The 14,549-nt window shown below is 44.4% G+C and overlaps 1 protein-coding gene across 2 annotated transcripts in view; it reads right to left on the bottom strand.

Moving 5' to 3' along the window:
* The window catches only part of pkp4 (plakophilin 4), a 64,371-nt gene that overhangs the window by 46,849 nt on the left and 2,973 nt on the right, over positions 1-14,549 (bottom strand). For both annotated transcript variants that reach the window (XM_071523065.1, XM_071523066.1), the window contains exon 2: positions 9,911-10,044. In XM_071523065.1, the coding sequence (XP_071379166.1) occupies positions 9,911-10,044 (134 nt within the window). The remainder of the gene's footprint in view (positions 1-9,910; positions 10,045-14,549) is intronic.

Genomic DNA, 14,549 nt, shown 5'->3' with positions numbered 1-14,549 from the left:
TGAGGTGTACATCAGAGCAATATCCGCCTCATCCCTGGCAGCGTATGTCCAAATCCCACCATTAATTAAGACAAGAGATCTTATCGGCATTACATTTCTCATTACCTCCAGCGCAGCCCATGTGAGGAGAGCAGCTTATTAGTAGCTGTCTGATTTGGGTCTGGGCATTTCACCTAACTAGCGCAGATGGCTTTTCCTCTTTAATGAGGATGAGAATCAACCAGAAATATGTTTGTTCATTAAGTGGCAATGAGGCTTGACAGTTCTGCACTGTCACTGCAGTGTGGCAGACGTGTTCGGACGAGAGCCTAAGCCTGGTGCGCAGTGGGAGAGTGACAGCAGAGGTTAGAGGAGATCTGCAGCAGCAGGGACAGAGAACCAGGCCTGAGGTGTGAGCTGAGAGAACGGGCCTCAGGAACGAGCTGCGTGACCAGACCTGGAGAAACCACGCAGTGCAATTACTCACTCAAACTGCCACAAAGTCACCTTGTTAAAATACTGAGGTTTTAGGAAACTGGCTGCAGCATCATGCCAGTGTAGCAGAATGATAATAAAGATGATGGATAGAAAGGCATTTAAAGAATATGTAAAATATAGTGGCACACTGAAGTAAGACAGCATATATATATAGTGGCAGTTGTAGCTATAAGTGAATGCGATGGACAAGAATTGCCTCGGCACCCACAGCTGCAATAGAGCTTTATACAAGCTGATAAGTGACAACAGGCCATAAACAGAAACGTGAAAAATCATTCACACTCAGATAATGGAAAAGCAAGTTCACAATACAACATCATTTCTGCCAGGGTTCCAGCAGATTTCTAATGCGGCTTTACAAGCGTTTACTGTAGGAAGCTTACAGAGTTACTAAAATGACTTTAAAATTCTTCTTCTGTCGAGAAAGATTATAGAGTAAATTGACATACTGTGGTTGTATATACACACAGACACACACACACACAGAAAATAAGGTCAAAATAAGGTAATCTTGTTGGAGAAATAGGCTTCCTAAAAGATTTGCCTCTCTGGAGCAGCTCTGATGTGTTGCCGGCTGCCCAGGTCCAATCATCTCTTCCAGCATGGAGACCAAGTTCTACCAGCACAATTAGCTGAATATAATTCTATGAATGACAAAAACAATGGCTACATAAACACAACACTGATGTTAGATTAGTAGTGTTATAGTATGCCAATATAGTCCATAGTTCATTCCAAAACAAGAGGGAACTCTGAGCACGCAAACCTCCACCAACGCTGAACAATTTTCCAACTTGTTACACCCAAAGACATCATTCCTATCAATTAAATTTTACGTTAAATTGATTTCTTGAACCTACAAACACACCCTTAGGGTTTGGAATCAAGTTTCGATCTCAGTTATGTTCATAGTTATAACAAAAAATGATAATCATCTAATGGCAGAAATCCCAGATCTGGATCACAACCAAACCATCTGATCAATTGTTCCTTGGCCCAAGTTCCTCCATCCTCCAAACAGATAGAAATCAGTTCATAAGTTTTTGAGAAATCCTGCTTACAGATAGACAAATAAACTAACAGGAGTGAAAACATAACCTCCTTGGCAGAAGTAATGAGATATCCACAATTTGAAAAGGAAAAAAAGAAAATAATGGACTGGACTTCAGGTAAATATTTTCTTTTCCAAAATTGATATAAAAGTGTTTTGAAATAAACATTATAATACCCTGGAGGCTTCCACCAGTTAAAAAGTACTGTATAAATATCTTGAGTCTTGCTGTGAGTTCTACTGGAACGGAGCTAATCACAACTTCATTTTACAAGTGTTTAGAACATTAATATGGGTAAGTGTGTTAACATCAGCATGAGAATAATTTTTCTTCCACTGTAAACTGGTCTCACGTGGGTCTGCCTGACAAAAATAATTCAGAGCTGCTGGCATTTCAGATGAAACATGCCACTGACACAGATGAGTAGGACCCTTGAGGACATTCTTCTTTTCCACTCCCTCTCCGAGACATGAAAGAGGAAGTTGCAATTTGGCTTCATCATTAAAATGCCATTAAAGAGGCCGTCATCTGTGTGGTGAATGCCATTAAAGAAGCTGTCATCTGTGTTGGTTAGTGTGGCAGCCAACACTTGGCACATGACAGACTGACAAGAGAAAGAAAGACGATGGAGGAAAGACTGCACAAGAAAGAGAGTGAAAGAAAAATCCCGTCAAGAGATATTTATATGATATTAGCCATGTTAGACCAAAATATTTCTATTTCCAGGCAAAATTCCCACTTTCTTGACAAATTCTTTGGGGTGTGATTATTTTCCCATTGCTTTGTTTCTTGAGTTTGACGTCTTATACGGCTCATTTACAACTGCCATGTCAAGTCAGAGGTCATCACAAAGTTTGTGAATGTTTTTAGCTCTGGTCGGTGAAGCGTGACAGACACTACAAGCGGATGAATCTCACTTACCAATGGGAATGTGTCATGCTACATGAATGTAAACAACACATGGAGAAACATACAGTATCAACCCATGGAGGTGAGGGGGACAGAGAGGGAAACTGGTCTGATTAAGACAACGGGACACTTGATGGACAACGGAACAGAATTACTTTTATTTACCAAGTATATTACATGTGCAATGGGTTTCACATGGTGTGGTTGTTGCTAACAGTGCATATTACACGCAGGAACAAGACAGAAACAACTGACCAATCAGTGAGTTATTTAAGAGGGGCAATAAACCTGGGAGAGTAGTCTACACTAATCCTTTAACTGGAGTGAAGTAGTTTCATCGGCTGGCTACATTACAGTTAAAATGAAACAATAATTTTTCACTGCAGCCTGCTCCGTTCTATACAGCGGTCAACACAGTTTCTCCTTTTGTTTAATGCAGCAACTGAAGAGCTATTACATAGGGTGACATCTAAATTAAACCTGGCTTCAAATGTGCTGTGTGACAGCTGATCATTGTGTGGGATCGAGTCTGTCATGTAGTGTGTGGCGGCCGGGCTTCTAAAGACCGTGCTTCTAATCTCACAGCAGCATCTTATCATTGGTGGTTTTATCACAGATGAGAAAAAGACTGTATCAAAAAGAGGATTTATTCCCTTACAACTGCAAAATGCTTCTTACAAGAGATTAAACTCTTTCCCTACATTTCAAAAGGCAATGTTTTTTCTCCATCCACCTGGTCTTTTGATCCATCGTAGCTTTTGTTGGAGCTGCTGTTGTTTTGCCTGGCTGAAAGCTGCTGCGCCACAACAAAAGTTGCTATGTGAGGCTGTTGATGGCAATGCCAAGGCCTAGCGCCAGTAAATGAGAGCAACACACAAAGGCAATCTGTATCTCCTCGATTGGAACAAAAAGCCAAAATGCCGCAGCAGCGCAATCACACAGCCAGTGCAATTCATATAGACCTGCGAACATACATTTCCACGGAGGGATCAATAGCGTCGTGTCAGACAAAAAGAATGTTGCTCCAGGGTCTCAATGAAGGGAGCGAGCAATCTTGCGACAATCTCGAGCTTGATGTAGTGAACAAAGAATGCAGTGGCTGTGGTGTGGTGTGGTTACCTCAAGATCACTTATTTGAAGAGCCAGAGCCCCTCCTCTAAAAAGAGATGTTGGGGGAGGGGGGGTCATCTCGAAAACCAAAACCTCATCTGTAATCCATCCTGGATTCAACGGAGTCAACATCCTGAACTTCTTCAGCGGATGCATGCCATTCCAAGGACGGTCCAATAGCATTCGCCGTTCCTCCACCTTCCTGAGTGCAACGCCTGCTCCCTGATGAGCGGGCCCTCTGTGTGGGCTGATGACAGTGACACTGATGATGATGATGATGACAGTGATGGTGATGAGGATTAACAGGCCAGGTGGGGAGAGATCTCCCAGGGCTGGGTTCAGACCGACAGCGCTGCGCCAGGCCCGACACGACGCTCCTTTGACATCATGTCACGTTGGGAGCAGATTATCTTCCCTCCCTCCCTCCATCTATTCTGTTTGCCTCTACGTTGACAGCCGCCTGCCACAGCGCTATAGAGCACCATTCACAGGTGACAGCTTCTCTGGCCCTGCCTCTTCCCGCCTCTCTATCAAGCTCACACACTCATTTTTGTCCTTTTCTCTTCACTCCCCACCCCCTCTATATCTCCCTAGATCTCTCTGAGCGCTCTCTCTCTCTCTCTCTCTCTCTCTCTCTCTCCTCTGTATGGCTATGCTCTCTCCTTCACCTGTATCCCGCTCCTCCCCTCTGAATCTGTCCGTCTTTCCCTCTCTCACTCGCTCTGTTCCCCCATGGGGTAATTGCTCAGAGCCCGGCTTCCATTTTTATGACTATAATCGAGGCCAGAATGCTTATGCCTCCAGATTTCTCCTTGCCTGTGTCACAGCAGCGGCACTGGGAAGAGGAAGGCAGATAAGACCCTGAGGAGTGGAGAAAATCACCAGTCGATTGTAATTAGAGCCCTTATTTCGCCTATGGAGGTGGAACAGACACTATCACCGGCAGAGCAAATTCAACCTTTCTGCTGTGCTTACAGCTTGAAATGCATAACGGCAAAAATACTGCATTAAAACTTAACCATGACCGCTACTATTAACTCCTTAAGCTGGGTCACTTAGACAAAGATGACTCTGGCCTCATTAAAACTAGATAGAGGATTGCATGGGTATCTCAAGTGGGTAATATTTCAGCCAGCTCATCAACGCTTTAAGAGGCTGCTGGAGTTGTAGCACTCAAAGCAAGGTCAACCGACGAGCTTCGCAAAGAACGTTTAGTGAAGTGTGTATGTGTGCCTGATCCTGACAAAAGCAGGGTCACAGTGAGTGTACTCCACTTTGCCAGGGAGAAGCAGGAGGCAGACAGATTCTTCATGTGTAATGGACTCCAACAAAGTGGGAAAATTCCACTGTGGTGTTTTCTGGGAGGCGGTGTGTTGAGACACAGTGGTGCGGCATGCCTAAGAGGCCCGTTTTGCCAGTCTCTGTGGTACGGATAGGCATGCCCAGGCACAGCTAATAACAGCACTTCTCTGAGGGCACAGCCTCATGGTGGAGGAATGGGAGCACACCGAAACAGCCCGGCCACACCAGAGCCATTTCCACAGCATGAAACCATGGAGTTCGATGTTGTATGGTGGAGCCGCTAGAAAAGATCTGTTCAACAGCCTCTTACATTGCAGGGACCCATTTAGCTAACCATACACTTCAGTTTGTGTTAAAAAAAAATCTTTGGAAAATTGAATCAACATGAAAAGGAGAAAGAACAAAGTCTTAAATCACATCCCCCTTTTTTATCCCCCTTTCTGATTCTCTTTATCGCTGTAAACACATCTAACTTCCCTGGAGAATAGTGGCACTGAGCCTGGGCTGGAGGGCTCATGCCTTCCTTCCTTAATGAGAGCTTCAGCCCAGTTCTCAGTCTGAGACACCGCAGGTCAGGGCACATGATTGGTTTGTAGTTTACAGTAACCTCTGGCAACCTATTTCCAGCACACATGATCATAACACATGATACATAAACACTTCAGATCTGTGTTGCTGATCAGGGTTTCAAGCCTTTGTGTGTATGTTTGCATGTGTGTACTTGTGGGCATATGAGAAAGAGATGAAAACTGCACTACTCTGTTGGGAGTAAATGTGTGTGAGAGAAAGAGAGAGAGACATGGAAATAATGTGATAAGTGTTTTGCTGATTAATGACAAATTGCTTGCTAACAGAGAGCGAAACTGCTCTCATCGCTCTGGAGCCTGAGGTGGTGTTTATGCTGATCTTTACCCAGCTTTCTTCCAGGCAGATAAGACTGTTAACCTCTGACATTAACACAAAAGAACACACAGCAATTTACTCTCAGAAACCCCTCTATATGTTGACCACTTTATAGCTGCAAATGGGCGGCTTTCCTGCAGGAAGCCTTGACATTTCAAGGGTTAAGTCAATAATCTGCAGCGTGGGCCTTGGCAGAGCCAGCCACACGTCACAGGGGTTTACCCTCCAGCGAGGTGCAAGCTGTCAGGAAGGCACGAGCCACGTAGTCAGCCCAGCCACCTACCATGCCTCTTGCTCTCCCCGTCTTCCCAGCCTACTGATGCCGTTGCGTTGACATAACTAAAAATAGGCATACTGAGGAGCTATTGAAAAGGTGTGTGTACACATTAGGCAGTGCTCAGAGAGGATGAAATGAAAGCTGACACATCTGAATGGCCCCTCTTCCTCTAGCCGCCCCTCTCCTGGGAGATGCGGTGAGAAGCAGAGATGAGGGCAGATTGATCAATGCGACGCTCTTTATAGAGGCCTGACCTCATATTCATTGATGCCTGCTAAGTCAGCGCCACTCACTCACTAGAACAGCATAACACAGAACAACACCTATGGTGGGGGGTGGGGCAGGCACACAACTTTATATCAAGTTCCCAAAGAGATCTATGACAGTCCCATATCTCAAAGCTGACGCAGGAGAGCGATGGATGAAACAAACACCATTTCTAACCAATTGACAGATCAGGCTGACTGATTGATCATCCTGAATAAGACATACTCTAATGCTTTTCTGTACTTGCACGTTTTTAGTGTATCTCATCTGCCAACATCTATTCATTATCTTTTCTCACGTTCCTCTACAACAGTGGTTCTCAAACGTTTTGGCTTGAGACCCCTTTGAATTGAAGAGATGCCTACTTGCGACCCCCATCACAGGCTGCATATGCAGAGTAGTGAACAGTTTGCCCAAAAAAAGTATTTTCCCTATTCAGGTCATTTCATTTGATTATCAGGGGAGGCCTAGAGGCTGAAAACTATTCAGTATTTCACAAGAAAAAATAAAGAAGAAGAATAAATTTGTACAGTAGAAATATGATTTTTTCCTATCCCATAAATCATCTTGTGAACTGCCAAAATGATCTTGCGACAACCAGTTTGAGGACCACTGCTCTACAATAAGTGCTCTCTTCTCTGGTGTCTTTCAAATCAATAATTTGTTGATTTTTGTTATTATATGTTTTGCTGTCAAAATGTTTTTAACCTTGCAGAAAACCAAATTTCCTTTGCAGAACAGTAAGTATTTGACTTGATAAATATAGTTTCATCATATTGAATATATCCAAGCCCTCTCTAGCCCTCTACAGAGGCTTGGTCACCCAAACAGTCATTCATCCAAACAGCTGTAAACTACTGGGTGGCCATCAACACTCATGCAATGAAGTTTCATTGATCGCTACACTGAACCTGCACCTATGCACTCCTTGTCAGGCGCACTGGATAAGAGCATGACCCATATGCCTAAAATGTAAAATCTAAATGTAAGATGCTTGAGGAATTCCTCAGCTGTTGCTGACACTAAAGGATCCGCCCTGTTCCTCCCTGGCTGAGCTGGGCCAGACGAGGCCACAGCAGGCCTGGTGGAAGAGTGATTAAATCATAAAGTAGCCAGCCCTCAAAGGCGGGGCAAGAAAACAAAAAAACAAAAAACACACAACTAACTTCCTCCCTTCCTGCTTTTCTTTATTCTGGAGCATATTCTAGCCTTCAGCTATGTGCAACATCTCTCAGTGGAGGCTTACACTAGATCAACCAATGTTCACAGACCGTCTAACATTTCTGTTCCTCTGACAACCCCCCCCCCCTCCCCCTCCCCCTCCCACACACACACACACACACACACACACAGCCTTCATTTTCCAGCCGAGGAAGCATAAGGGAAATAAGGTCTATAGAAGATGAGAAAGAGGCTAATCTATCCTGCTCAGTTCCTATTTCCATCTGATTTTATGTGTGTGATCAGGTAAAAAAAGATGATATATGTTTCATCTGTACAATTAGGCAGTATCTGACATCCATGTCTTGGTAAAAGAATGCTAATAATACATTCAAAGAGGAATCACTTCAGTAATGCAGTAAAGCAGACACTGAAAAGACACACAGCTTCATGATTGCTGAATCTACACAACAGAGACACTGATTGGCTGAGCGCCAATCTAGAGCTTCCCACTGCTTCAATTACACTTATGATGAAACCGATAAAAAACTAGGGCTTAGATAATCTAAGAAACACCCCCTTCGGCTAAATGAAATTTTAACAAGATAATAAATATTGGAGAGGGAGAGTTTGTAAAGTTAATTCCGAACTACATTATTTTATTTTAGGTTTTCTGCTTGAGTCAAGGATGAAAAATACTACCGGAATAACTCGAGTAGGAAAGCGCAAGGAAAACATTGACATTAAAACACTGAAATGGGGTCTGTAATAAGCCATTATGGATGTGTCATCCAGATGGTGGGTCAATGCCATTAAAGAGCCACGGAGCAAAGATAGGACTCTAATATCCAGGAACTGCAGCGTGACAGAGCCAAATCCTCACATTAATGGCAAAAAGACTGGGGCTTGTTAGTAGTCAAGACGGGAAAAGGAGAGAAGGCATTAGTCCAAATCAACACAAAGGCAGAATGCAATCAAGAAAGTCCTGGCGAATCTGCCCTTGTTTGGGCATCTGGGCAAAGCCTGGTCAGCCCAAACTGCAGCAGGGAAAGGCACAGAGAGAAGTCTACAAAGAGACAGAGAGAAAAAAAGAAGAGGACAAAAGACAACTAAAGTGAAAATAAACAATGAATAGGCAGAAAAATTCGGGGGAAAAAATGAGAGAATGAGAGTAGAATGCATACTCACCACACAACCACTCATCCTAAGCCCCAGCCCTAGCCCCAACCGCAGCTCCAGCACAGTAGGCTAGCATGTTTACATCGACAACGAGATCCCTCGAAGGTCTGCCTCTCTACAATCACAGGAAAACCTCGCGCAAAAGTACAGAGGGAAAAAAGGCACACACACACACACACACATACTAGCCTAGTCTCTGACCTCCATAAACCCTCTTCCCTCTTTTCCCTCTCACTAACCCTCCTTTCAGCCTCTCCAGCTCCCTTAAACACTGAGGAGAACGATTATTTTACAGTCTCGATTCTCTAACAGGAATCCCCTCCGAGGCAAGTCTCCAGCTAGTCACTCTAAGTGCAAAGCTCAGGCTACTCGCTCTTCCTGCCTGCCTGCACGCATAACTGCTGGAGCCGGACGAGCGGCTGAGGAGCACTCCAGGGAAGGAAGTGACATCGACAGGTGCTCCCGCCTTCCAGTTGACTCGGGTAAATAATAGCCACTTTCTCACAGTAAGCTTAAACGAGGCTTCCCAGGGCCAGAGCCCACTTATTAGGACATGATGGAAAGCGTTATTTAGTCGTTTCAAATTATAGCTCAGCTCAACAAATCATCTCTGTTGTCATCCGGAGAAGTAAGTATGACAAAAATGTCACTTAGGAGAAAGAAAGTTAATAACGTCAATAATACTGAGCAAGACGTAGTTAGCCCTGTTTGCTCTGTATTGGAACCCAGGATAATGGAAGGCTGGAGCTGAGCCGGAGAGGAAGGGACTAGTAAACAGGACTGTTACCTGTGTTTGTGTGTGTGTGTGTGTGTGTGTGTGTGTTTGTGTTGGGAAGTAGTGGGGGTGCTGAATGAATCACTGAGAGACAGGCATAGATGGAGTGAGTCAGAGGGCATGTCTTTTCACAGTCTCACAAACTGTTTGCTTGAGATGGTCCTCCTGATTGTGAATCGATGCAAACCTGGACATGACTGCAAGCTACAAACAACCAATCGCTCCTAGCCAAGCAATATTCACCGCAACAAACCAGAGCAAACAAAGCACACTGTGACCACAGCTCTGCCACAAACACATCACCGTTTGATCAACCCACATGTGGAGATATGACAATTTCCTACTCACACTTTTGGCTGTCAGAGGTAAATGATATGGTGAAAGTGTTTACAGGGTGTGTGACGCAAATGTGTGTGACGCAAATGTGTGTGACGCAAACGTCCACACTCAAGCACACACTCATTGTAGTTCATCGAAGGGAGGGAAGGACCAGTGTACCTGTTCTTTGACGGAGGCCAGGATGTTGTTGGCGGTGTTGTCAGTCTCCATGTTGCGGCCAGTGGATCCCTCTCGGATGGTCAGCAGAAGCCCCTCCTCCGTCACTGGGCTCTGCTCAGGAGCTGGCATTCCTCCTGCATGGGTGTGCGCACACACACACACACACACACACACACACACGCACAAACCACAAGCTGGTCACTACAGGCACTCTGCTGAGAAACACAATCTTGCACACACAAACCGGAGTATGCACATGCATGTGCAAACACACTCCGCAAATAAATATACACTTGAGTCAACCCCTCCTCCCTAATACACACAGGCAAGTGATACTGAGAACTGACTAGTGGTCACACGCCACCAGCAATACACAAACACACACCCACACATGCCATATGGCCCAGAGAAAAGACTGTCAATGTTTCATATCTACGGCAGTGCAAGTCAATGCCTTATGGCCTTGAGGCAACAAATGAGTTAAGTAATGATTTGTGTATTTAATACAACGTCATAAAAAACACATACACACAAACAGAGACCCATTAACGCTTCCAATGAAGCCCTGAAAGAATGGGAATTGTAATTCTGAGAATGCTAAAACTGGCCCACAATGCCAGGCATGTGTGTGTGTGTCTGTGCATGGGTGAATGTGTATAAACGGTTGTGTACTAGTGGTGTGTGTGTGTCGATGGATGGAGGGATGGGGGTTGTAACAGGTGAACGAGTGCCGGCCTTAAGAGGAAAACATGTCAGCAGCCCGACGGAAGAGATAAGGTGTTCCCTCTCTCCTTCGCTCTCTCTGGTCTCTTGTCTCTTGATTGAAATGAAAAAGGAGGACGAATAGTTATGGCCTCATTATATCTGTTGACAGGGAGAACGTCAAGGGAATGCTGCTGAAGGCGGATCCATATTTACTAGAAGGAGCCTGTTGAGCCAGAAAGGTGCGGCTAAAAGCTGCTCCAGCTGCCTCACAGAGCCGGCTCTGCAGCACGAGACACAAGCAGGGGTCTATTAACACGGGAGCTATTTGACTTTGGGGAAACAGGGATTTTACTATGACTTTTATTGCCTTGAAAATCCACTGCTGCTGTCAACTAAAAGCTAAGCACATAAAGATACATTCCGTCCCTTGTTTTCTACACATACATCTTGACCTACATGATCCCCTGTACTAGACAGACAGAAAACAGCCAAGATGCTGCATGTTGTGGTGAGAGGGCAACTTCCCCTCCTGTGAATACATGGTGGAATATTAGCTGCTCAAAGCACCATTAAATAACCATATGGTAATTTACAAAATAGCCCTGCCACTAGCATTATAACTCAATATTCCCTCCATGAAACTGTCCATTTTAATATTCTAAATTCATTATGGCAGCCTGCGGGTGATTGGAGGAGCCTATATAGCTTTACTGAATGAGAGTCATTTTAGCAGACGGACATCTTTTCAAAAAGGTACAAAGGGGCATAAACTGTCATCTGTCATGTAAATGCGCACACTGACACGCACGTGCACACATGCATATATGCAGGCAGACACACACACACACACACACACAGGGTAAGGGAACCGTTTAGCTCGGGCTGACAGTCAGTTTGGGTGAACTGGCTGGGTTGTTTACAGTTCTGGTCCCAGGGATGGGGTGGGTAGGGGGGGGGCAAGCCGTGAAGTATGTGGGAGGTCTCCCAGACATTCGGACGAAATGTGACCCTGAGGTATTCTGGGGTTCTGTCACCACGGCAGCACAAGCATTTCAAGGTGTCTGAGCTGAACCTGGTCACGTGCCAGCCGGGGTGTTGGGTGGCAGATATAGGGTTTTATTACCAAGAATGTTGGTCACAGGATCACAAGATATTCTATGTAGTCCACTATCAGACTCCCAAATTCCTTTCCAGCTCATTCACAGTATTGCAACATGGTTTTTTTCCCCCCAAGGAAGATATCGCACAAAATGGCGAGAACAAAATGTTTTCCTAATTGTAACAAGCACCATTTGTATCAAGGACATGGCACGTTTTTTTCCCAGAAAGCAGAGCCTTTACAGGAAACTGGAGAAGCTGTTTCAGTTTGACGGGACTCCTCCTCCCTGCCTTCCACATTCAAGACACTACAAACACAGCAGAACAGATGGGGTTGTCTGTGAGCATTTTTTGAAACCTGACAGAAGTTGCCAACCCAGTCAGGGTGGAGTGGTCAAAACCCTTTCTGCTTTCTCTATCAATATCTTGTCTCAGAAAAGACAAAGAGAGGCATGCTGCTCTGGAAGCTTGACACTGTGAGGATAATTCTCCTTTTAATCACCATAAATTAAGTATGGAATGGCCTTTGTTCATGCATGACTTTTCTTTAACCCTTTTCTGTACATCACCATTTAACTGACAGGATACAACACAGCACCAAAAACACAACGTCCTCTCATCACAAAATGAATTACAAGCATATCAAAGAATTCAGACCGCCTCACACCATGACCAAAATCTATGAAAGAGATATCATCTGTCCAAATGGATATTTCTCAGCAGCCTAACTTCGCCTGTAGGAAACTGCACACTAAGCAGACTGTAGGAAATACAACCACTGAAAAAGCAATATACAAAAGGAAAGCAAACCATATCTGAGGAGTCCCTTAAGGAAAGGAAAATTGTGATTTGTATCTGAACTTACCTCTGAAATTTCCCATCCTATCTGGGCCAGAGTGACTTAACTCTGCTTGGCTCGGGGTTCTCAGCAGCTCTGAGATAGGAGCGTAGAGAACATTGCTGCCGCCAACCTACAGCGGTCCTACAGGTGCACGACCGACCTATCTGGTTCTTCAAGATTTCTCTCCTTGTTTCCCTTCAGCTACTGAGGGGAAAAAAAGAACCCCCATTGAACTGTCTGGCACTTAAAAGCTTCCGCACATCAAGCCTTTAGACGGTTTGAAGTATGGTATGTTCAAAGCAAGCAGCAGGCTGACAATTAGGTGAGATGCTAAGCAGGCAAGCACAATCAGTGCAGCTTTCAAGGCTGTCATTAGGTTAATGCTTAAGGACCACACTGGGTAGTTCCCAGGACCTAAGATGAGCTCATTCTAGTCTAAACAAAGAGACCAGCATTTAATTATACTATTATGGTCATTTCCCTTGACTAAGCACAAAACAAACACTCCGCATACGACAGCATGACAAAATCTTTGAGCATAGCCAATATCTTGGACAATTATTCAAGTCAAATCAGATACTCTCAAACTACGCTACTCTCTGTGCTTCACTGATTCAATGATTTGATCATAATGACAGGTGTATCTAACTACTCAACATGGAACAATCAATAAGCATCTCTATTAGTCAACTCTCTTTCTACTAAGCCCAAAGCGCTTTCATGATAGTCAAAGCTAAACACCCCCTTTAAAACGTTACAATCCTCATCATCTGTGAGTCTGCCAAGAAAACGTCTCAGTCTGACCCCACCCTGACTCATCGGATCACATGGTCTGGGCTACTGACCTCAGACTCCGGCCACTCCTCGGAGAGTCTTACGCCACACCACTTTCCTCAACTCTCTGTCTCCCTTCTCAATTAAATGTAGTTTATGGTGCATGGAAGTAAAGGGAAAATGGAAGCAACTGTGCAAAGGCGTTTAACAATTTGACCGGCAAGGCTCTCTGTTGAGGTATCAAATCTCAAAGGATGAGTAAGATTTTGAAGTCAACGTCAATCAAGACATGAAGTCTAGACAGTTTTACTGTCCCAGATTCAAACACTGCCTTCTTGCATGAATCTATTCTAAAGACATTTGAATTCATCGGTTCCCTGATCCTTCAGAGAGCTACCTGTGCCTCGTGTCACCTTCCCTGAGGAGCACTGCAGAATCAAACACCAGCAGTCATACAGATGTATTCCTTTATTTCTCACTTTGACTCCAAGAGATAAACTACAGTCACCTGACCGCACTTGCTGTTCCTGTAAGTCAAGATTGTATGTAGGAGGATTTGGAAGGGAAAGTCTTCCGGAGGCTGAGTGACACCTAAATGAACCAGGTCAGAGACACTCAACAAAGACAAATGGAGGTGATAAAAAAAAGTCTTGAGCAGAGAAATAATTATACACCAGCCTGAATTTCAGAGGCAGGGAGTCTTAGAGGAGCAGCAGTTGAAAGGCCTGGGGAATCTACAGCACAAACAGAACTGAGAGCTGCCTCTAGCTAGCATTCCTGCTATGCTTTGTGCTGGGTTTTCCTACATAGAGAAAACATTCTGGCTAGCACCAAAGCCACCTGAATGAAAAAAAAAAATAAATGTGATTTAGAACCGTTTTCAATGAGATTTTCCCATGTTCTATTTTGGTTGCTATAGGTACTCCTCATGAGCGCTGTTGTACCCACTCTCGCTATGGAGAAGAAGTCAAGTGAGAACAAGCAGTGTTCAGTGGGATGCGTGAAAATTCTGCTTCAAAATACACACAGGTTTAGGTGTAGTCAGTTGATTGAAATTGTCACTTGCCTGTGGAGGGCAGCAATACGCCTTCGCTAAGTCCAGTCTGCCAAAAATGCAAAAGAAGAAGAGATGCGAGCGAGACAAAAACTTTGGACCAAAGTTTACCAAGTAATGTTACTCCAAAAGGTAGGCAAGCCACGTCTGATTGTTAAATACCTGCA

Source organism: Centroberyx affinis, unplaced genomic scaffold, assembly GCF_046629955.1.
Source record: "Centroberyx affinis isolate AG114_WGS23_722 - 3 ecotype Tasmania unplaced genomic scaffold, CSIRO-AGI_Caff_v1 ptg001058l_1, whole genome shotgun sequence".
Classification (NCBI taxonomy): domain Eukaryota; kingdom Metazoa; phylum Chordata; class Actinopteri; order Beryciformes; family Berycidae; genus Centroberyx; species Centroberyx affinis.
This window is presented reverse-complemented; position numbering and strand designations above follow the sequence as displayed.